The sequence below is a fragment of the Mastigoproctus giganteus genome, chromosome 10 (assembly GCF_048544385.1).
Source record: "Mastigoproctus giganteus isolate SK-2022 chromosome 10, ASM4854438v1, whole genome shotgun sequence".
Lineage (NCBI taxonomy): Eukaryota > Metazoa > Arthropoda > Arachnida > Uropygi > Thelyphonidae > Mastigoproctus > Mastigoproctus giganteus.
The window spans coordinates 132,954,337-132,979,395 of NC_143584.1; the positions used below are offsets into that span (position 1 = coordinate 132,954,337).

At 35.8% G+C, this 25,059-nt stretch overlaps 1 protein-coding gene across 6 annotated transcripts in view; it reads right to left on the bottom strand.

The window, feature by feature from the left end:
- LOC150079291 (intermembrane lipid transfer protein VPS13D-like) overlaps positions 1–25,059 on the bottom strand; it is a 1,618,665-nt gene that overhangs the window by 1,350,000 nt on the left and 243,606 nt on the right. For all 6 annotated transcript variants that reach the window (XM_090383928.1, XM_090383929.1, XM_090383926.1 and 3 more), the window contains 2 exons: positions 24,858–25,038; positions 10,260–10,594 (listed from right to left, as the gene is read on the bottom strand). In XM_090383928.1, the coding sequence (XP_090240054.1) occupies positions 10,260–10,594; positions 24,858–25,038 (516 nt within the window). The remainder of the gene's footprint in view (positions 1–10,259; positions 10,595–24,857; positions 25,039–25,059) is intronic.

Consider the following 25,059-nt stretch of genomic DNA (forward strand, 5'->3'; position numbering starts at 1 on the left):
TTTGAATTTATGCCCCCTTAGGTTCGTGATCTGAACAAGTGGAAGGACCCCATCAGAATTCAGCGTGCTGAACCCATTCAAGGCCTTATACACCTCAATCAGATCACCACGCAGGTGCCTGGTCTCCAGCCAACTGCAATTTTCAGAACTTAAGCCTCTCTTGATAAGAGGATCCCTTCATTCCACTCACCAATCTTGTTGCCCTTCTCTGTACACGCTCAAGTAAAACTACATCCTTCCTAAAATGAGGCCTCCAGACCTGTACGCAATACTCAAGGTGTGGCCTGACCATTGCCTTATACAGAGGGATAATCACCTTTTCCCTGCTAGCAAAATTCCTATATATCATTGACAAAACCCCATGACCTGTCCTGGCAGCCTGTCTGCATTGCTCAGAAAACTTCATATCTGCCTGCACAATTACTCACAGGTCTTTTTCATTTTCTACCACCTTAAGTGCAGTACCACACAGTTGGTACATTTCTCTGGGGTTACTTCTACCCATATGCAGTACTTTGCATTTGTCAAGGTTAAACTTCAGTTGCCACTTCTTAGCCCATCTGCCCAAATTATCTAGATCCTGTTGCAGTAGCACACTGCCATTACTTTCATTAACAACCCTGCCAACCTTTGTATCAACTGCAAACTTTGACATTAAGCCTGATATACCTTCATCAATATCATTGATAAATATACAAAACAACAGTGGACCTAACACAGAACCCTGAGGGACTCCACTAATAACATTAGTCCAAGAAGAGCAGCACCCATTAATTACCACCCTCTGTCTTCTCGCACTTAACCATCCTTTTATCCATTGTAGCAACTTACCCTTAATACCATTCTGCTCCAATTTGTACAATAGTCTTCTGACCATTGCTTCATACAAGGGGATAATCACCTCCTCATCCCTGTATATCATTGACAAGACACCATGAGCAATTCTTTCAGCCTGTCTGCACTGCTCAGAAAACTCCATATCTCACTGCACAATTAACCCCAGATCCTTTTCATTCTCCACTACCCAGAGTATACTACCACCCAGTTGGTACGTTATTCTGTGGTTACTGTTACCCATATGCAGTACTTTGCATTTGTCAATGTTTAGCTGCACATGGTCCTCCATGTGCAACCAAAACAGCTCATACTTGGTGAGGCATGGAAGCTACAAGATTTCTAAATGTGTCTTGTGGTATCTGGTACCAACATGTAACCAGCAGATCCTTTAACTCCTGTAGGGTCCATGGTTGAGACGCCGTAGATCGGAGTTGCTGTTCCAACACAAGTCACAGATGCTTGATGAGATTGATGTCTGGATATTTTGGAGGCCAGGGCAATACCTGGAAGTCTTTCTCGTATTCTGCAAACCAGTCTCAAACAATCAGGGTGGTGTGGCATGGCGCATTATCCTGCTGAAAGACGGAACTGCCAGAGGGTAAGACCGTTGCCATGAAAGGGTGTACCTGGTCAGCAATGATGTTTAGGTATAAGTATATTTGGGTCTAACGGCTCCTGGGATTTCTCCCATCTCCACGTATATACACTGCATCGGACAAGCCAGGGATTTAAAAGTATATGGGTAGCATGTTGTGCCCTTGTTCATCCAGACTGTTAGCCACCAGTCCCTAATGGGACCCGACGTTACCATACCATGCCATGCCATGGGGAGGCCAGCCGGGTGTTATAGTACTGTGGCAGATCCTGACACCTACTTTCCTGAGATTTCAGTGGCGGACCTATTAAAAAAAAAAAAAAGAGCTCGCAGTTTGTCATTAGTGTTTGTTAAAATTATTTAGAAGAAGCTTGCAAGGGGCTATACACTGAAATGATATTTTTTATATGACTAAATGGGTTAGGCAAGAAATTTTGATGTAGTTAAATTGGATGTGTAGGGCTGAAAACACCATGAGAGATGTTTAGGTAAGACGTCAATGAGATTAGGAGTCCAAAAGAGTGATGCACAGCTAAGCAGTTTAATTTTGAATTAAAATTTTGGTTGTGTGCAGCATACATTGTGGTGTTTAGAAGTAGTGGGGAGAGAGAGAGAGAGAGAGAGAGAGAGAGAGAGAGAGAGAGAGAGACTGAAGGCTAGGGGGAAAAGATGATGGATGGATGACTGGACCCAGGGTATCCCAGCAGAACATTGCCCAAAGCATGACACTGCCACCACTGGCTTGTTTTTGTCCCACAGTGCATCCTGGCACCATCACTTCCCCAGGTAAACGACACACACGTACCCAACCAGCCACATGGTGCAATAGGAAATGTGATTCATCAGACCAGATGACCTTCTTCCAATCACTCAAGGTCCAGTTTCACTGCTCGCATGCCCATTGTAGGCGCTGTCGCCGGTGAACCGTCATTAGCATGGGCACTCGGAGGGGCCTGTGATTACACAGCCCCATTTCAGCAGGGTTCAATGTACTGTGTATTGTGACACATTATTCCCGCCACCAGCATTCTAATTATCGTCAAACTGCGCTACAGTTGCCCTTCTGTTGCCAGGCCTTGAATGGGTTTGAGCACACTGAATTCTGATGGGATCCTTCCACTTGTTCAGATTACGAACCTAAGGGGGCATAAATTCAAATTAAGAAAAGACAGATGTAGAATAGATGTGCAGAAATTTGCCTTTAGCCAGCGGGTGGTTAATTGCTGGAACAAACTTCCATCTGTCGTTGTGGAAGTTGATAGGTTGAATAAATTTAAGGAGAAACTGGACAGGCATTTGGAGGGAATGGTGTGATTTTTTTTTTTTTTTTTTGGCTGATGCTGCATAAGCTCATACACTTGCTTTCTTGCATCACATGCCACTACTACTACTACTACTACTACTACTACGTACCATCTGAGAGTGCCTTAGCTCACCTAGAGTATCAATGAGCTGTGGTTGTCCAACACCTAACCGGCGGTTCATCGGTTCCCCCTCCTCGGACCACTTCAGGTTGGTACTAACCATTGCTGACTGTGAGAAATCTACCAGCTGTCGTTTTGGATATGCTCTGACCCAGTTGTCTGGCCATTACAATTTGGCCTTTGTTCAACTCGCTTAAGTCCACTGCTTTTGCCATCTGAAGAACAAGAGTAACACTGATTAACGGATCTCAGTATGGGTATTTTTTATACCGTGTTCAGACCTGCACATGTGCCGAGTTCACCTCAGTTGCTTCAATTTGCATAATGACTCGCTTGTCATAATGTTTTGGCTCATTGGTGTATTTCTCCCATCTATGGATCAGTTATTTAATGCCTTGATCATAGAAGTCTGCACTTTTTGCCTGAAACCACAATTCCACTTCACTGGTGACTTCCTAAGACAAATCAAAGCGGCACCCATGCAATGGTTTCTTCATTTCTCAAAAGAGGACACCGTCTGACAGTGCCAGGTTATGAGAATAGGGTGGGTGCTGCAGTAGTTTGAAGCTTCACACAGAGTAAATGACAATGATATGACTAAGATTAAATAATTTGTAAATATAGTGTTTGGTGTTTAAAAAACTGTTGCTAAATAAAATCTTAATCCATGTGGATACACATATAAATGTTTTCGTAGTACTCACATATATGGTTATCTTCAATGATAGCTAAGATTTTTATGACAGCATTACTGAAGTTGTGGTGGTGGAAGTGTAATAGTTCTAAGTCAGTGTCGTTGTTTTTTCCAATAGTTAGGTTTTTACTTTTTGATCTATGTCCAATAATTCTTATATTTAGGAAGTTAAATGTTTGTCGTACATAACTGATATTGCAAATTTTACAGGTAAGTAGATAAATGACATTCATATTTTTGCAAAAGGGTAGGGAATCTGTGTTATGGTTGATTTCAGGGTTATCCATAGCAGGACAGGTTAAACATCGTTTGTCGTGGCATTTGGAAAAAGACAAGATCTCATTTAGAATATGTTTATTAATTTCAGGCTTAAAACTAACAGAATTTTGAAGGTCAAGACTTAGTTGGATAAGATTTAACATACCATCCCCAGGAGAAGGATGGAATGCAACACATTTAATCTGATCATGTATCAATATTTATTTCAGCTGAAATCAGAACAAGCATATTTGCCTTACCTATATTCGACCATTTTCTAAATATGTTTCCCCCATAACTGATGACAGCTATACCACTGCCATTTTTTTCATTTTATTTTATCAGTATTTTATTATTTTGATGTACTAATTTTACTTTACAGTTCCCCCACTTTCTATTGGCTTGGTAATTCAGCCCATAATTTTCTTAATTCATCATTACCATTAGGATATTAACATTCTTTCATCTTTCACAAATATACTACACTTCTTTTTCTACTTTCCTTACCTTCTAGTTACTGGCACTTTGTGTAATTTTTCACAGCCGAGTGATCACTGAATTATGACCACCCTATGAAAACTGAATGCGACCCATTGGCCACGTGAGATACGAGAGTGTGGAGTATATAGTACAACCTACGTAGATAGATAAGGTGTCATTGGTTCAGTAGGTGGTAAAATTCTGAGTGTGATGGGTAAAAGGAAGGATTTCTTGGACTTTGATAAAGGACAGATTGTGGATGCTCGATGAGCTGCTGCCTCGATTTCCCAAATGGCTGAACTTGTGGGGTGTTAGAGAGCCGGCGTAGTTAAAATGTACTAGGACTGGCGTCAAAATGGTCAAGCAACAACCCGACGGCAAAACTGCAAAGGTCAGTGAAAGGTTGATGTTAGAGGTGAGATGGGGAACAACGTATCAGTGGTCTCCAATATCGTCAACTGCTTACTGACTGTGCGCACCCAGCTATGTTACACGTTCCCCGAATGGCGATGGTGTCTTCCAAGATGACAATGCGCCGAGCCATCTGTTGTGCAGGAATGGTTTGAGGAACACAGTTCTGACTTGATTGGCCTCCGAACTTCCCCGATATCAATCCCATAGGGCACTTGTGGGACACTATGGAAAGGCATATCAGGTGTCTGGATACGCCAATCACCTCCATACCTGCGCCGCTGACCACATTACACACAGCTTGATTGGCTATACCTCCTGAACGCTTCAGACATCTTGTTTAATCAATGCCACGTAAGATAGCTGCTGTACTGAGGGCAAAAGAAGGACCTACGAAGTATTACGTAGGTGGTCATAATTCAGTGATCATTCAGTGTATATATATAAATAGATATAAAATGTGTAAAATTAATATTAAAGATAATAATATAGAAGGCAAATCAGTCAAATAATACCAAGCAGGAAGATAAGAAAACACAAAAAAAAAAAAAAACTTTTCACTAAACGTTTACCCACAATCCAGATGACTTCAACTGGGGCCAACCACCCAGACTGAAGGCAAAAAACGACAAGACGTTCTCTGTTTCTGTAATGATCAATATATGCTAATATATAAAGTATAAAGTAATTTGAATCTAAACTAAGTAAAGATAGTTAAAAATTGTTTGAATCTAAACCAAATAAGAAATTGTAAATGTAAGCATATATTGATGATCGTTGACCCGACAGAGAACGTAATTTAATAATTAAAAATTAAAATAAAATTAGATATATAGTATATAATGCATATCTACCATATCCAGGACATAATGTAATAACAACAATAGTCGTCAAAATAACTATCGCCCTAGTGAGTTAATATGTGGTGCCCCCTATGTGATGGATATGGTAAAAATATAAATAAAAATAAAAATAATTAATTAATATTATGCAGAAAGAGCATTCCAAGATAACCTACTTATATTCAGATATGTAGATGATTTATGTGTGTTAAATTGTCCACATTTCATTCAGGATTACAGTAAATTATATCCAGAAGAACTTGTATTGGAAAGAACTAATAGTTTTGATACTATAGCAAATTACCTGGATCTTCGTATAGAAATATTTCATAATAATATAGATATAAATGTGTATAATAAAAGAGATGCATTTAAATTTAATGTAGTCGGCTTTACAAACTGGAGATCTAATATATCAAAATCAGTACATGCTAATATCAGTTTATCCCAATGTCTGAGGATTGCTTCTATTTGCAATAACAATAAAACCTCTTCAGTAAACATAATAGCATTGTACAATAAGTTGATTAATAATAATTTCCCTATCGCTTACCTGAAATACCACTTCAGGAAAGCGATAAACATAATTTAAAAAATTTGTTTTCTGAAGCGATTGCTTTAATATAATTACGGATTTAGAGCCATGTATATTATGTACATAGGATACACTTTGCTTTCTTGGTGTCTTACGGCGCAGAAAATTTGTACTCACCGGCCTGCAAATTATAGTATATCTTTTTTTTCTTTTTTTTTTTTTGGTTATAACTGTATATAGTTAAATTCACGCTGAGGTAACATGCAAATTCAGCTCAGGGTCCTACTATAGGAACGGGTTTGCGATCCAGGACATACCCGAGCTACAACTTATATCTTGTATTGTCTTTAAGCTGTCCTACATTCTTCATTCTTATTTCTCCGAAATTATTAGGGTAATCTGAGGATGTAGGAGAAACTATTTCTTATCTATACTACTATTCTTTTGCCTTTATGGAGTTCAGGTTCTATTATTCCTACTTCTTACTATCTGCATGTTTTTCTCTTTGTGTTAACTTAAATTTAATTAATTCTTTTTATTTATTTTGATTTATATTTTTACCATAACCATCACATATGGGGCATCACATATTAACTCACTAGGGCGATAGTTATTTTGACGACTATTGTTGTTATTACATTATGTCCTGGATACGGTAGATATGCATTATATACTATATATCTAATCTTATTTTAATTTTTAATTATTAAATTACGTTCTGTCGGGTCAACGATCATCAATATATGCTTACATTTACAATTTCTTATATTTCTTATTTGGTTTAGATTCAAACAATTTTTAACTGTCTTTACTTAATTTAGATTCAAATTATTTTATACTTTATATATTAGCATATATTGATCATTACAGAAACAGAGAACTTCTTGTCATTTTTTGCCTTCAGTCTGGGTGGTTGGCCCCAGTTGAAGTCATCTGGATTGTGGGTAAACAGCGATAAGTTTTTTTTTTTTTTTTTTTTTTTGCGTTTTCTTAGTTTCCTGCTTGGTATTATTTGACTGATTTGCCTTCTATATTATTATTTTTAATATTAATTTTACACATTTTATATACATTATGGTTTGAATCAGAGCTGTACTACTCAATATGTTCTACATTGATAATAATATTAGTAAAATAATAAGAGGAGTTTATCTCAATATAGTACATAGAACACTTTCGTATGATACCCTCCAGAAATTAAAACGGAAAAAACGAAAAAAATCGACAACTTACCGGTACATTAGAGTAAAATATAAATAATTAAATAATCAATTTAACACAATTCAAATCAATTAAAAATCAAATTAACGCAATTAAAAGAATCTAACGAAAATATTCAAAACGATTTTCCTTCCTGAAGCTGACAACGCTTTTCGACCATATGTCGTGATCACAGGAATGAAAATTACCGAATCGGGTTAAACCTGATACTTAAATAGAGATTATTTGTCCTCGCATATGCGCGTAAAGGTCCACACATCGGAGATCAAATATGGCCACCGAACATTAACAGAATTCTCGTGCAATTTAATTTCAACAGTTTCTGCAATTAATAGTCGCGTATAATTACGTTGAACGTTAAGTATTTTGGCCTCGTTAAATAAAAAAGTATGTTTTTCGTTAATGGCATGAAAGGCTAATTCTGACGCTGCTGAACGAGAAGCGAACCGAGGCTTCATGTTGATTTACACGAATATTAAGAGAAAATCGGGTCGAACCTTGGTAAGACGAGTCACAATCACCGCAAGAAATGTTGTATACCAGATCATTAATTTGTGTTGCAAACATTGAAAGAACCGAGCAATTGTTCAGTATAGTGTGTAACTTCCGTATTGGCCTAGCTACAATAAAGTATTTTTTGATATTACTATTGTTGATTGGTGTAGTATTTTGTATCCTATCCTTAGCTTGTACCCTAATTCGGTTTATTGTGGTAATGGAATAACCCCTGTTTAAGAATCTGCTAGTTAATATTTGTATTTCTGAGTCCAAAGCGGATTCCGTCGTTGAATATTTATAGGAATTAAGAAACTGATTAAAGATAATCGATCTTTTGTAGGTGAACGGGTGATAGCTATTATAATGTAGAAGCATACCGGTGTTTGTAGGTTTTCGATAGATGCTAAATTGTATTTTCGAGTCCCGGGTAAGTGTGAAATTTAGAAAGTTTAATGACTTTGTATCCATATCCTCCCTTTCTAATGTAAATTTGAGTCTAGAATGAATATTATTAAACGAATGTAAAATGTCTTGGATAGTACTACTATCGGTAATAGTAGAATAATAACTAGAACATCATCTAAATACCTCCCATAGTATGTGATACGGGGTCGAAAAGGTGTCAAATGATTCTGCTCAATCGTTGAGAGATAGATCTCTGACATTAAGCCACTCAGACTCAAACCCATTGGTAATCCAAAAATTTGTTTGTACACCTTGTCTCGAAAGGTGATGTAGTTAGCCTCAACTAACAGTTTAATTAAGTGAAAAATTTCCTTAATAGGTAGCTTCGTATAATTAATCGGTGTCGAGTTTTTATTTAACATATCCCAAATAATATCTAATGTGTATTCAACGTTTACATTTGTATATAATGAGGTAACATCTAGTGAGAATAAACTGTCATTGTCGCCAAGTCTACAGTCTTTAAGCTTATTAAATAATGTATCGTAGTTCTTAATCCCAAATTGTATTACCTGTCTAAAAGGTTTTATAATGTTATATACATGTGTGGCTAAGGATGAAAATGCCGAGTTCCTGTAGGAAACAATAGGTCGAATAGGAAACCCAGTCTTGTGTAATTTTACCTGACCGAAAAGTGCAGGAATATTGTATGTTCTGGACTTCAATTCCTTTAACTGAACCATAGTAATGTAGTCGTTTTTTCGATATGTGGTTAACATTTTATTGTACTGATTGACCAAATTGGTAAACAGTGCCGGGTCTACTTCACGATAAGTGGAGGTATCTGACACAACTGAATCTAACTTATTAATATAATCATGTTTATCTAGTATTACCACTGTATCTCCTTTATCTGCCCTCTGTATAATAATGTCCTTATTTCCCCAAAGTTCTCGTAAAGCTGAACTGTCATGCGTATTCAATTTAGGAAGTCGCATTTCTTTTATGTTATTCACTACTTGGTTAACTTGTTGAATAAATACATCTTTTTGTAAAACATTACGAAGTCCAAATTCAATATCAATTACGCATTGTTTTTTAGGCAGTTTTCGAGGTGGTAAATTATAATTTAGTCCTTTGGATAAAAGCGAAATTTGGTCCTGCGATAGTGTACATGAGGAAAGATTTGTAACCTGTTGATATGTCGGTTTGTTGGATACTGGGTGAGGGGGTGTTCGTGAACTAGCTGACATATTCTGTGGTAGTACGTTGTGTGTCTGTAGGGGGATGTCACCCAACTCGTATGAACTTGGTCGCAAGACCGCGACAATGTGTTAGACTTCGCATGAACGTGTCCGATAATGTTTGCAACTTATTAACGTGTCTGTTTTTTATTTCTGAGGCCTGTGCTTCCCGTCACAAATCTATGGAGGTCTTCAATACAGACCAATTGTTCGGATTTAGATAATTTTTTAATTTATCGCGAAGCTTCCTAACCTGAGAAAGGTATTTTTGTTTATTCGAATATCGAGATTTTAAGACAAGCTTAACAATATTATGCAATGTCGCCAGTGTTAGTTGTTTTATGCCTAAAATTTTTTGATTTAAATTCACCCTGGCAAACTTCGGAACGATGTTGTTTTCAAGGCAATATTTTAGAAAAGAAATATGGTAACTTTGGGCCGAGTACCTTAGTGGAGATTTAATGTAATTTTGTACCAAGCCATTCAAAAATTATTAAGGCATTATTAAAAATTTTAAATTTCATTATCGAAAGAGAATAATAATGAAGATTGTCAATGCGTTATCAGAAAATAGAAACTTGGAGGTTACACACTTTTGGTATAGCCCTTACATAACCAAAAAACAGACCGAAATGTATCAGAAGCTCAATACCCCTCTCCACTATTACAGATTATTTTTCAACTAAAAGGTAAGTCTTACTGTTCTGTTAATTTTATCTTTTTATCACTATATTGATAATCCTATGCCCAAAAGCACAGATTACAAAATGTAAACCTGAAAAAATAAATTAATAAGTTACCATGCTGTAGCTTACCCTGTTCTGTGGCGCTATAAGAAATGGAAAGATGCTATCACAACTAAGTCTGTCGTGAAGATATAATGCACCAAGCTTAATCTCAAAAAGAAGAGAGCTACTTCTAGGTCTGGTTTCTATAACTGTCTTAACATCTGAAAATTCTAGTTCCAAAAGAGGGACAGAGTTAGATAGCCCCTCCAAAAATGATTCATGTGAATCATTATTATCCAAGTGAACTTTTGTTAGAGTAAATGATCCTTGAGAAAGACAAAAGTTGAGTTGTGCAAATACAGTATCCCTTCTTAAAAGAGTGTCATTTTCAGCACTATCAAGGACATCCAAAATCTCTTCCTCTATAAAGAAAATAAAAGAATAAAATTAACTTTTCATTTCATATAAAACAAGTTTAATGAAATTCCAATTTTAAAATAAAAAATAAATAAAAATAAAAAAAATTAATGTCAGCTGAAGAAAGGGTGAATCGAAGTGCTTACTAATAGCAAATTTCTGAAAACCAGGGTATCTACACACAGAGCTCACCAGAGGAGGGTGAGTGTGCTTGCATGTGGAGGGATGCATGCACAATGATGGTGGTTATCCAACTGATATTTGTATCTATAATTGATTAAAATTAAGCAGCTTGTTTCAGAGGTACCTTATCACATAATCACATGGTTAAGAATAAAGATTTAAGATAAAAAGCAATCAGTATAAATTGAGAATCAATAAGTAAACTGTATAAATTTAGAGTCAAAGGTCAAAAGTTTGTGTTTGCTGCTTCTAGTTTGTGTGCATCTTTCTTATTTATGACCCAAGTCTCACAGCTGTAGAAGAGGGCTGGTTTTGAAGTGATGTTGTGCAGTCGTAATTTTGTTTCAGTTGTCATTTGTTTTCCGAAGTGGCATTTAATCGTTCCATTCATTTTATTATATTTTTATAGTGTGGATGTCTTTCCCTTCATTTGATATTAAATTTCCCAAATAGGTGAAGTCAGATATTTGTTCTATTATTTTATCATCAATAACAATTTTGACTCTTAGTATGTTTTTTCCACATAATCGTATTGATTTTGTTTTTGAGGTGGAGATTTTCATCTCGTACTTTTTACTATTTTATTAAGTTCATTTGCTGCTATTTGTAGTTCATCTTCGGATTCTGCAATTATTACTTGATCTTCAGCATATAATATAGTTTGGATTTTATTCCTGTTGTTCAACTGTATTCTGCTGTTAATTGTTTGTTTCCATTCTTTAAGAATTTTATTGATGTAGATATTAAATAAGTTTGGTGATAGTCCACATCCTAGTTTCACTCCTTTATTGGTGTTAATTGGGTCTGATAGTTGCCCAATAGAATATTTTATACAGACTTTTGAGTTTTTATATAGGCTTTGGATCGCTTTCTGGAGTTGGGTTGAGATATTTTCTTCATGTAGAATCTGCCAAAGTTTTTCCCGGTTTACATTGTCATATGCTTTTTCATAATCAATAAACAGCAGAAATGTTGGTAGATTGAATTCTCTTCTTTTCTCCAAAATTTGTTGTAGTGAGAAAATGGCATCTATTATGCTTCTCCCTTTTCTGAACTCACATTGTTCTTCTTCTAAGAATGGTTCACTGTATTTATTAAGTTTATTCTTTAGTATATTAGAGTATAGCTTTGCAGCAGCTGATAGCAGTGTTATCCCTCTGTAGTTGTTAGGGTTATTTCTGGAACCTTTTTTGTGTAAATTGATTACTATTCCTGTTTCCCAATCTTTGGGTATCTGTTGCTTATGCCATATGATGTTAAATAATTTTAGTAGTGCATTATTTAGTAAGGTGCCCCCATATTTAAATAGTTCTACATTCAAATTGTCTATGCCTGGGCTTTTTCGGTTTTTTTTATTTTTTTTAATATTAACTCTAGTTCTTCCATTGTTATATTTTCTTCATCTTTGGTTATCACAGATTCATCTTCCAATTCCCTAGTGCCTGGGTTATACCATAGTTTGGAATAGTGTTGCTTCCATTCTGCTTGGGAGATGGAGTTGGTTTTTATTTGATCATTTGTGTCTAGTTGTAATTTCTTAAAAATTTTAAAACCTCTTCTCTGTGGGCCCATGATATCGCGTTCTAAAGATTTAACAAATTTATCCCAGTCATCTCGTTGGATTCTTCTGGTTAGTTTTCTGACTTCTGCTCTAAGCTTTTTATATTTTATGTGTAGATGTAGGTCTTTAGTTTGTAGGAACAGTTTATAGGTCTTTTTTTTCTCATTGATTGTTTGTTTCAATTCTTCATTCCAAGTTCTTGGCCAGTTTTTTATTTTTTATAGGTTTATATCCAAGACTTTCTTCAGCAGCTCCCAGAATTGATTTTTTCATGTTTGACCAGATTTTCTCAACATTATCACTTTCATCTGATTTGAGTTTATCTTTAAATCGACTTTCATACAGGAATTTAGTGCTTTCATCGTCCAACAAATGTATTTTTAATTTCTTAGTAGTTTTTGTTGGTATTTTCTTCTTTTTATTAAGATAATTTCTTTTTATTTTGAAAGTGCTTTCTACTAGGTAGTGATCACTGTCAATTTCACTGCCTCTGAATACTCTAGTGTCTCTAATTTTGTCATTTAAATTTTCATTAATGATAATATAATCTATTATAGACTGTGTTTGTTGCTTCCCATGTGAATTTATGGATATTCTTGTGTCTGAAAAAAGTATTTGTAATTTTAAGTTTATTAAAAATACAGAAGTCTATCAGGCATCTTCCATTATTGTTGACCACGGGTTCGCCTTCTGATCCTATACATTTGTCTACTGATTAAACACCAACCCTTGCATTAAAATCTCCTGCTAGTATGAGATACTCGTTTTTGTTAGTTTGGTCTACGATCTGTTGTAATTCGTCATAAAATTCTGTTGAAATTCGTCATAAAATTCTGTTGAAATTCGTCATAAAATTCTGTTGAAATTCGTCATAAAATTCTGTTGAAATTCGTCATAAAATTTAATTTAAAAATCAATTTAGATCAATTAAATTCGTGATTTTAATTGGAATTTTAAGTTTAATTTTGATACGTAAGTAGTTACCACATAATTATATACGTATGTAATGCAGACTATTTTATATGTACAAATATTTGAATATTAAATATTTTGACCGACATTTGTGCATATTTTCACTATCGTTTATTACTGATTAGAAAATACCTTATGGCACTGACCGCAACTCACAAATACATATGTTACCTTATGGGAATGCAGCATTCGCTTAGCACGGATTCACTTAGCGCTCTGTTTTTCCAGAACGAATTATCAGCGTTAAGCAAGGGTCACCTGTACACTAATACTTACATTTTTGTTATTCCAAAGCTTACATCACACTAAACTGCTTCAACATTACACTGGCAACCCATGTTTAACTGGGTGCACTGTCTTAGATTCTAATTGACTCTTAACCAAGAGCATAACTCCTCTCCCCTCCTGTCCTGTCTGTACACGTGATCATCATATTCATAATCCACATCCCTTATATCTGAATGGTACCACATCTCCAATATCCCTACAATGTCCATGTTCAAAGACCTAACCAATACTGCAAATTCTTCAAATTTGTTTATTACGCTCCTAGCACTGGTGTAAATGTTGGTGTAATATACATGCACCTGCATTTATTTATAGTAATCATAATACAGCCCACATATTTGCTTGTTCCATGAGTACCCCAGCAGATTTTGTAATACCCATCACCTTACTTTTGAATCTCCTGCATGTTCCAATATAAGCACTTTCACCTCTGCCTGCAGCCACTGTTCAGATATTAGTCCATGCAACCCCCTTCCCCCAAAGCTAGCAGTTTTCTGAACCACCTAACACTCCCTCAGTAGCATTAGGACTAACCCATATTTCGCCTCCCCCAGCAGCAGATGATCTTACAAGATAGTCTGAATAATTTGTCTTTATCCAAACTTTGTTAATCCTTTATTTTATCCAATATCCAAAATTTTAATAAACTTTGTAAGTTCTCTAGGCAGTTAAACTATATCTGAACTTTTAAACTATCCTACAGAGAAACGTTTTATCTTTCACAATTCAGTATCATAAAATAATATGCACTTCTGTCAAATTTAATACCAATTAAAAATCATACTTTAAACAGTGAGATTCTCCAAATGCTCTGTCTAATATCACCAAAAAAGAAAATATACTTTTATGGTCAGGGTTAAAACAGTTAACCATGAGTATCCAAACTCTTCAATCAAAAAAACTCTATACAGGCAATGCTCAATTTAGACCAGTTTGATTTGCATTTATCTCCACTTACAACACAAACTGCACTTGTCAGGTTATTATCAGATTAAATTATTACATGGGGGATGCAGTTTTTCTGAGTTAAGTCTGCAGTTTGTCTCAACACACTCAATCTGTGTATTTCTGAAATTTTTGATTTCATAATTCATCCTTAAACATGACAGGTAAAATGAAAAGCATTAAATTAATGATTCTCTCTTCTCTCAGCCAGCTTGGAAACTAGACACCTTAGAAGATACTTGAGACGTTTAAGGCTCTGAGAGGCAATACTAAAATTAATGACGATGAAATTTTCAAGGTTATAAATGATTCTAGAACTAGGAGCCATAAATTCAAGTTACAGAGAGAGATGTTCAGACTGGACTGCAGGAAGTTTTATTTTAGCCAGTGAGTTATAAATTACTGGAATAAGTTACCTACATGCATGGTTGAGGCTGATAGTTTGGAGAAATTCAAAGGTCAGTTGGATAGTTACATATGGGAGGAAGGAAATGCATAGGTTGTCTCTTTCCTTTTATTATTCATTAAGTATGTATTTTATTTAATTTTATTATTATTATTATTATTTTATTTTATTTTTTGGCTGGTGCAGCATAAACGTTAGGTATCCTTGTACCATATTGCCATTACTAATACAGGAACAAACCAACTTACGTAAGGGTTGCGTTCCCCGGAACGCTATGCAAGTCGGAATTTCCCCCATGTTTGTGCAGCACTTGCAACTGTGCTCGCTGAATTAATTAAATCAAAAAATAAAGGTTCAACGAACATGTGAACAGAATTATTTATTGTATTTCTTCAATTTTTTTATCTCATCTGCAGGAAAAATTACAAAAGCATGCAATTTAAAAAATTTCAAAATTATAAACTTACAAAAAAAGAGAGGAGACAGGCATAACTTCAGTAAGTTTTACCTCTCGAGCAATGTTGCCAGAATCAACACCTTCAGCTGATAAGTACAACACTGTGGAGATAAGGGGCCGGCCACTCAACCTTATGAAAGAACATACTAATGGAAGATTGGACGGTGCCTTTTCTCTTTTCATCGTAGATTTCTTTGTAACAAGCATATCATTCACCCCTCTGTTAACTTTTAAGAATTGTCAGGATCCATCTGACGTAGCCCAGTGGTCAGGAGCGAGAGTGCATAGCACGTGCTCCTTGAGTGGACTGGGATTCAAGCCCATGACTACTAAATATGATAAATATTTGTATTGATGATTTAATGAAAACTCTACTGACTTGGTTGTTGGGCCGGAGTATAAACAGAAAATTTCTCAAACCTCGCCATTGCCATCTCTCTGGTGATGAAGCGTCTCGGCTCCTCATTTGGTTCATCTTCAGCTTCGTCAGCATTTTATTCTTTCACTATCGCTGCCTGCCAGTCAATAAGTTCTTCGTTAGATAATTCCTTCTCTTCTTCCTCTATTAACTCCTCCACGTCTTTGGCATCAACCTGCAACTGAAGTAGCTCTGCAACATTTACAATCTTATCTGTAACCTCTTCATATGATTCGTCTTTTTCAAATCCTTCGAAGCCTTTTACATGCCGTGAGCATATTTTCTTCCATGCGCCATTCAAACAACTTTTAGTAATTTCTGCCCAGGCCTTATTAATGTTTAAGATGGTATGGTAAATACTGTAAGATTTTCAAAAATCTCTTAACGTAAATTTTTTCTCATCTTCTACTGCAGACAATGCCTGAGCAAATCAATTTTGTTTCGTTTCCTGACACTACCACCGCTTGCACTTTCCGTTGGTCGCTTTACCTTCACCATTGTAATATGTAAATAGGAATGAAGAGGTTTTTCAGAACAATCATATAAAAAATTTTCAGAAATTTGTTTTTGTATGATTGAAGATTTCAGTGAAGGGGAACACATTTCACCACAATAGCGTAAAAACCCACACATTGCAGTTATCGGTGTATCATCGATGCAATAAAATCGAGTGTACTACACATTTAAAATTAGATGCACTAATAGAAAAGCCCAATAAATTGGAAAGTACATATTGTTTTTTTGGTCGTAACCTCCAGAAACATCCTTTAGAAAAATATCACAAAGGCATTTAAAATTAATTCTTATAATGGGAACATATGATAATGACGAAAGTGTAGTGCAATTTCCATTATAAAAATTACCTTTTAAAGGGATAAATAGCTTAGTTAAATAGCAAGAACTTCAACTTCCAAAGTCTTGGAACGAATTACCAAAAAAAAAAAAAAAAAAAAGTGTCATTGGGTTCACATTACAATATTTTCGCAATACCTCCATTTATTCCTACAGGATACAAAATATGTTTCCACGATTTTTTTAAGTTTGCACTGGCCAGCAAAAACTTACGTAAAGTCGAATTTCCGTAAGTCGAGTTTTACTTAAGTTGGGGATTTCCTGACAGCAGCAAAATTAAAACCCACTTCAGTCTGAAATGAGAAGATAACTGAACTTTGCTCACAGAACTGGACAAACAATCCATAAAGTACTGAATGTATATTAAAACATTTAATATTCACATCCATAAAGTTTTAGAGCCATGATCAACAGTGAAATCTCCTATTATACAATGATTTCCACTGCAGATTTGATCCTGACTTCAGCTCATTTTCTAGGAAAATAACCGGAAACAACTTGCACAGTTATCAACTTTTTACTTTCAAAAAAGTTGGAGATCAAGCATTTGTAAGCAGGAGGAAAAATACCAGTTTTCGGCCCAAAACAGGCAAGAAAGAGCTTTTTTACAAAGAGCAGGAGTACTTCCCAAAAGCAGGAGGAAAAAAAGGAAATTTTTTTGGAAAAGCAGGAGGCTTTTTAAAGCTCTATTTTAATATAAAATACACATTTTATATTAAAATAGAGCTGTAGGATTGTTTACCACCACAGTAAGCTGTTAAACATTAGCTTACCTAATATTTAATTGTCTGTCTATTTGGATTGTCTGTTAAGGCACCAACTGATTATGATTTGTTTTAGAAAGACACTGTCACAGATTTTTCCTCATCAGAAGTGCTCAGTTAAGTTTCGTTCATGATAATAGCCATACTATTTAGACTGGGGCTGTCAGGAGCACTTAGAGTTCACCAGAAAGAGATTTTAATGCTGTTTTTGTTTTTCTAAATTGGCTGAATATTATCTCACACTCAGAATTGCTATAAAAAATTGTTAAAATACCAAGCATCACTTGGGATATTTGTTATCCTGCATATAAATTATCAGGAAACACAGAAGCCTATGGCAGATATAAGCTAGTCTGTCATCAAGTCACAAAGGAGGTTGGGCAGGCAAAGGCAGAATAAGAGAAATCTTTGACAAAGGATGCAAAGAAAAACAGCAAAGACTTCCTTACTTATATAAACTCTAAAAGGAAGGGGATGAATCAGATTGACCCAGTTGATATCAGTGGTCGGACTGCAGATGAAGAGAGCTGCTGAACTAAATGAGTATTTTGCATCTACATTCACACACGAGTTATTCAAGGAGGAGAGGGCCAGATATTCATCAAACTATAACAGGGAGCTAAGTGATTTTCTAATAACTAGAGCAAAGTGGAGGAGACATTGTTGAAGTTAAACCAAAAAAAAAGGCATATATGGCCCAATGGATGGAATCTATCCAGTTATATTGAAGGAAGCAACGAGGGAAGTTATCAAACCCTTAGCCATAATTATGAGATCATTCTTAGATTCAGGGGACATCCCCATGGACTGGAGATGTGCAAATGTATCCCAAATTCACAAAGGGAGTTCAAAGCGTGATACAAATAATTATAGACCTGTTAGTTTAACTTCTATTCCAGTGAAAATAATGGAATCAATGGATAAAGAGGTGATACAGGATCACTAAGACAAGACTACAGTAATAGTTCAGACGCAGCATGGGTTTGTTAAGGGGAAGTCTTGTCTGACCAATTTGATTGGATACTACGATGTGGACACAGAGGAACTGGATACAAAAAATAATTTTGATATCATATACTTGGATTGTAGGAAAGCTTTTGATACTGTTATTGTGTTTTTAGGAGCATTAGCAACTAAGGCCATATTGCTCCGGGAATATGCGGTGGTCAGTCCCTGACCTTTCCGCATCCTCCATATTTGGTGGTGATGGGCTCGAACCCCAGTCTAATCAAGAAGCATGTGCTACACACTACTGCTCCTTGCTTTTGATACTGTTGCACATGGAAGACTGCTGTACAAATTGCAGCAGTGCAGCATTAAGGGCAGGTTGCTGCAATGGATAAAGGAATGGTTGAATGGGAGATGGCAGAGAGAGTGGTAATAAATGGACACTGCTCTACGTGGACCGATGTTATTAGTGGAGTCCCCCAGTGTTCAGGTGCTGGATCCATTGTTATTTTGTGCATTTATCAATAATATCAATGAAGGTATATCAGGCTTTATGTCCAAGTTTGCAGATAATACAAAGGTTGGCAGGATTGTTAATTACACTAAAGACAGTATGTTACTGCAAGAGGATCTAAAAAAGTTAGGCAGATGGGCTTAGAAGAAGCAACTGAAGTTTAACATTGACAAATGCAAAGTACTGCACATGGGCAGCAGTAACCCAAGAGAAATGTACCAACTTTGTGGTACTACACTCAGGGAGATGAGGAATGAAAAAGATCCTGGGGTTAATTGTGCAGTCAGATATGAAGTTCTCTGAGCAGAGCAGACAGGCTGCCAGAGCAGTTCATGGAGTTTTGTCAATGATATATAGGAATTTTGCTAGCAGAGACCAGGAAGTGATTATTCCTTTGTATAAGGCAATGGTCAGGCCACACCTTGAGATCATGGGGTTAATTGTGTCGTCAGATATGAAGTTCTCTGAGCAGTGCAGACAGGCTTCCAGAGCAGGTCATGGAGTTTTGTCAAGGATATACAGTAAACCGCCGCTATTCGTGGTATCTGTATTTGCTGATTTAACATAAAATGAAACCTAAAAAAATGTGAATTTTAAAGCGCCGTGAACATTTTCCGCCATAAAAAAAACATGGGCGTGGCTATATCTTTCCCGGTCAAAGCAGCGCTCAGTGGGAGGGGGGAGGGTGACAAAATCGCTAGGGTGGATGTTTCTCGCTAATCCTTGTTCGGTATGTGTTATGCGCTTGCCATGGAAGGTTTTGTCGTTTGTTTTTAATTTATATGCTTTTAAAATTGAATAAATTTATCAATTTATAAATTTATATGCTTACAAAATTGATAAATCTACCATTTTGCAGTGTAAAACAGACTTTTTCGAGTGTGTTAACGGAAGAAAGTGACTTTATTTGGACAAGTTCTTTCTAACCCATACAAAAATATGGCTACGAATAACAAGGGAAATGTGAATGTGAAATTATCAAAGAAGGTGATGACATTGGCAAATAAAATTGAGTAATTAGATAAAATTTCTAATGGTGAAAGTGTCTTCTCAGTGGCTAAACATTATAAAATCAATGATTCAACGGTACGATCAATCAAGAAATCAGAAGAAAAAATCCGCCATAGTGTCCGTGAAAACGCGCTAATTGCTTCAAAAATTTGCTCAGTAACTCGTGATGTTAAATTAGAAAAAAATGGAAAAGCTTTAAATCTGTGGATAGAAGACCGAACTCAAAATAAAATTCCGTTAAGTTCACTCATTATTCGTGAAAAGGCAAAACTCCTTTATCAACACTTTAGCAAAACTGGTAACAGCACTCGCGGATAAGTTATTTTAGTTAGCAAATGCGCTGGTTTGAAAGATTTGTTTGAAATTTCTAATAAATATTACATTTAATATTAAAGTGTTTCTGATTTTCATTTCGATGCCATATGCTTGCATTTCACTATGTACTGTCTATGTACATAGTCATATTATAAAGGTACCTATAATACATACATAGACAAAATTTTAGACTAGTTTTTCTTATATATTTCATACTTTGTAAGCCATAACTCAGTATTCGCGTTTTCGGTATTCGCGGCATTTCTCAGAAACTTAACCCCCGCGAATAGCGGGGGTTTACTGTATATAAATTTTGCTAACAGAGACCAGGAAGTGATTATCCCTTTGTATAAGGCCATGGTCAGGCCACAGCTTGAGATCCTGGGGGTAATTGTGCAGTGATATATGAAGTTCTCTGAGCAGTGCAGATAGTAGTAGTAGTAGTGGTGGCATGTGATGCAAGAAAGCAAGTGTATGAGCGCTTCTACAACATCAAAATTTACTGTCTTTCCTCAATTTGAATCTATGCCACCTCGGGTTTTAGTCTGAGCAAGTGGAAACATCCCATCAGCATTGAGCCTGCTCAACCCATACAAGGCCTTGTACACCTCAATCAGATCACTCGCAGGTGTCTAGTCTCCAGCTGCTGCAAGGGGAATGAAAAGGATCCCTTCATTCCCCTCACAATCATGTTGCCCTTCTCTGTACACACTCAAGGAAATCTACATCCTTCCTAAAATGAGGCACTGCAATTTGCAGAACTTAAGCCTCTCTTGGTAAGAGGATCCCTTCATTCTCCTCACCAATCTTGTTGCCCTTCTCTGTAAACGCTCAAGTAAATCTACATCCTTCCTAAAATGAGGCCTCCAGACCTGTATGCAGTACTCAAGGCATTGCCTGACCATTGCCTTATACAGAGGGATAATCACCTCCTTTTCCCTGGTAGAAAAATTCCTATATATCATTGACAAAACCCCATGACCTGCCCTGGCAGCCTGTCTGCATTGCTCAGAAAACTTCATATCTGACTGCACAATTACTCCCAGGTCTTTTTCATTTTCTACCACCTTAAGTGTAGTACCACACAGTTGGTAGGTTTCTCTGGGGTTACTTCTACCCATATGCAGTACTTTGCATTTGTCAAGGTTAAACTTCAGTTGCCACTTCTTAGCCCATCTGCCCAAATTATCTAGATCCTGTTGCAGTAGCACACTGCCATTACTGTCATTAACAACCCTGCCAACCTTTGTATCATCTGCAAACTTCGACACTAAGCCTGATATACCTTCATCAATATCATTGATAAATATACAAAACAACAGAGGACCCAACACCGAACCCTGTGGGACTCCACTAATAACATTAATCCACGAAGAGCAGCACCCATTGATTACCACCCTCTGTCTTCTTCCACTCAATCATCCTTTTATCCATTGTGGCAACTTACCCTTAATACCATTCTGCTCCAATCTGTACAGTAGTCTTACATGCGCTATGGGATCAAAAGCTTTCCTGAAATCCAAATATATGATATCAAATTTATTTTTTGAATCCAGTTCCTTTGTAATCACATCATAATATCGAATCAAATTTGTCAGACAAGACTTTCCCTTAACAAACCCATGCTGTGTCTGAATTATTGCTGCAGTCTTGTCTAGATGATCCTGCAATGCACCTTTAACCAGTGACTCCATTATTTTACCAGGAACAGAAGTTAAACTAACTGATCTGTAATTACTTTTGTCACCGTTCGATCCCCCTTTGTGAATTGGAGATACATTTGCACATCTCCAGTCTGTGGGAAACTCCCCTGAGTCCAAGGATGCTCTCACAATTATGGCTAAGGGTTTGCTAAGTTGCTTTGCCGCCTTCTTTAATATAACTGGATAGATCCCATCCACCCCAGGTGCCTTTCTTATGTTTAACTTCAACAATTTCTCCTCCACTTTGCTCTCAGTTATTATAAAATCATTAAGCACCCTGCTACAATTTGATAACCTTCTGCCATTTTCAAACATTAATAACTCCTCATGTGTGAATGTAGATGCAAAATACTCATTCAGTTTGTTTGCTATCTGAGCAGGATCATCAACAGTCGAACCGTCGATATAAGTGGACCAATCAGATTCGTCCCCTTCCTTTTAGCGTTTATATAAGTAAAGAAATCCTTGCTCTTTTTCTTAGCATCCTTTGCCAAAAATTTCTCATAATCTGCCTTCTCCTGCCTAACCTCCTTTGTGAATTGATTACGGATGGGCTGCCAGAGCAGATCATGGAGTTTTGTCAATGATATATAGAAATTTTGCTAGCAGAGACCAAGAAGTGATTATCCCTTTGTATAAGGCAATGGTCAGGCTACACCTTGAGTACCATGTACAGGTCTGGAGGCCTCATTTTAGGAAGAATGTAGAGTTGCTAGAACGAGTAGATAGAAGGGCAACAAGATTAGTAAGAGTTGCTAGAACGAGTACATAGAAGGGCAACAAGATTAGTAAGAGGAACAGCTTACGAAGAAAGGCTTATGTCTGAAAGTTGCAGCATCTGGAGACTAGGCACCTGCAAGGTGATCTGATCGAGGTGTACAAGGCCCTGAATGTTTTGAGCAGGCTCAATGCTGATGGGATACTTCCGCTTGCTCAGACTAAGAACCTGAGGTGGCATAGATTCAAATTGAGGAAAGACAGTTGTAGAATAGATGTGAGGAAGTTTGCCTTTAGCCAGCAGGTAGTTGATTGCTGGAACAGACTTCCCTCTGTTGTTGTGGAAGTCAATAGCTTAAATAAATTTAAGGCTGAACTAGACAAACATATGGTGTGACCGGATGGGAGAAATGGGAAGGGTTTTTTTTTTTGGCTGATGCTGTATAAGCTTTCTTTCTTGCATCATGTGCCTCAACTAATGCTAAAAAGATTTGAAAACTGTTAGTGAAATACATTTGTAGATATCACTCTTCAACATATCTAGAAGTAATGACCTCAGTACATGGATATGAAGTATGCTGGATTGAAGAGCTAAGTTCAGATTTTTAAACATTCATATAACATTTAAAAGAAGCAAATTACTTTATTCAAGTCAGAGGAGAGGAATATGAACAGACTTTTCTGTCCAAGCTAGGATAACATGCCTACAATTTTCAGTTTTCTTGTATAAGAATTACTTATATCAGAAGTTTGCAATTCACTTGTTCTTTTTACTTAAGTTCATCAATTTGTCACCTTTCAAAACTTTTGGATTGTGAAATGGATTTTAATACATCAGTGGAAGTCATTAGTGATCATTTGTTTGGTAGCTCTCAAAAGTGCTCATATTGCCTTTTTCAACTCATCTTTAATCACACTTGTGAGAGGATGTTACTGTAACAGTATTTGTAACAGTCTAGTTACAAATTTAACAAAAGCAGCCAAATGCACACATACATGCACTTTAAAATCTTTTTTATTTTAGTGGAATGCACAAGTTTAAATTGGTTTATGTTATGGATAAAGTATTTGTAACAACAGTTTCTGATTTGTCAATATTAAAGAAAAATTATTGAAGAAATCTCTTCATCTTCACCTTAAATGTCTAAGAAATGTATGATGAGAGGTTGAATACAGATTTGACATCTGCAGAGCTACAAGAGGGGTACATGTTCAAATTTATTGACATACATAAAAAATTTGTGAGCTATTATTTGTAACTATAATTATGTTAGTGTAAATATGTATCCATTCCAAAATTATGAACCTTTGTTATAATAAATTTTTTTTTCAGACATCCAGTATTGTTTACCACTTCACTACTACAGGAATTGGCATGTCCTCTCTGACGCCATGATTATGTTTCCAATGTTATTAATTTTTTTAAAAAATTCATATTTGACTGAACAAATACTTTAAAAAAACGGTAGATTTGGAAATTACCACAGAGCTCATTATGATCCATATTTAACAAAATATTGTTTATAATATCTTCACTGAAGAAGAATACAACTTGAACAGATATATATATATATATATATATATATAAAATCATTATTGGAAACTGCATGAACACCTCCCTTTTTGCATTATATCTCTTATTGTACTCCAGCTTTTAATTATGGAGACAAAACCTTATTTTTTTTTCTGTATCAAACTGACTATAGTAAATATAATCCGGTATTCTATTTACTGATATTTGAAATGTAAATAAATATGATTCTTTTATTCCTCTAAATTAACTTAATTCATTTCCACTCATTAGTCTTATGATGATCTTAATTTTATTCTTTTAAATAAATTTGATCCATTATGCAAATTTCATAAATATTCATAACCAATGATATTGTAACAAATGTAAAATTAAGTAGTTTTTAGTTTAAAGATTTAAACTATGTTCAAGTCCAACAAAATAGGCACTTGGTGCTGTATTAGCTCCTGAAAAATGTCTTTTTTTTTTATGTTAATACACTATTCACAAGATCTACATTGAAATTTAATTATGTATGAACCATAATAATATTAAATTTATTTCAGTGATCTCTATGTGCAGTGCAATGTTTATGATTACTGTTTCCTGTGTTTCAAATGCCTTTCAGCACTCTAGTTCATAAAAATAAAATTATTTTGTAGAGGTGGATGGGAAATTACAATCACATAAACTGCATTACCTACCTAATTTTATTTTGAGATCTTCTTCAACACTTGTCCCTTCTAATTTTGACAATTTTGTTTGTGTGCAAGTATCTTTCTCTTCTTCACACATTTCTTTGTAAGATAATGTATACCATCCTGTCCATGCTGGAAACCATCTCTGTAACAGGCTTTGCCCTTTTGACTTTGAAACAGCACTTTCCTAAAAACAGACACAAAAAAA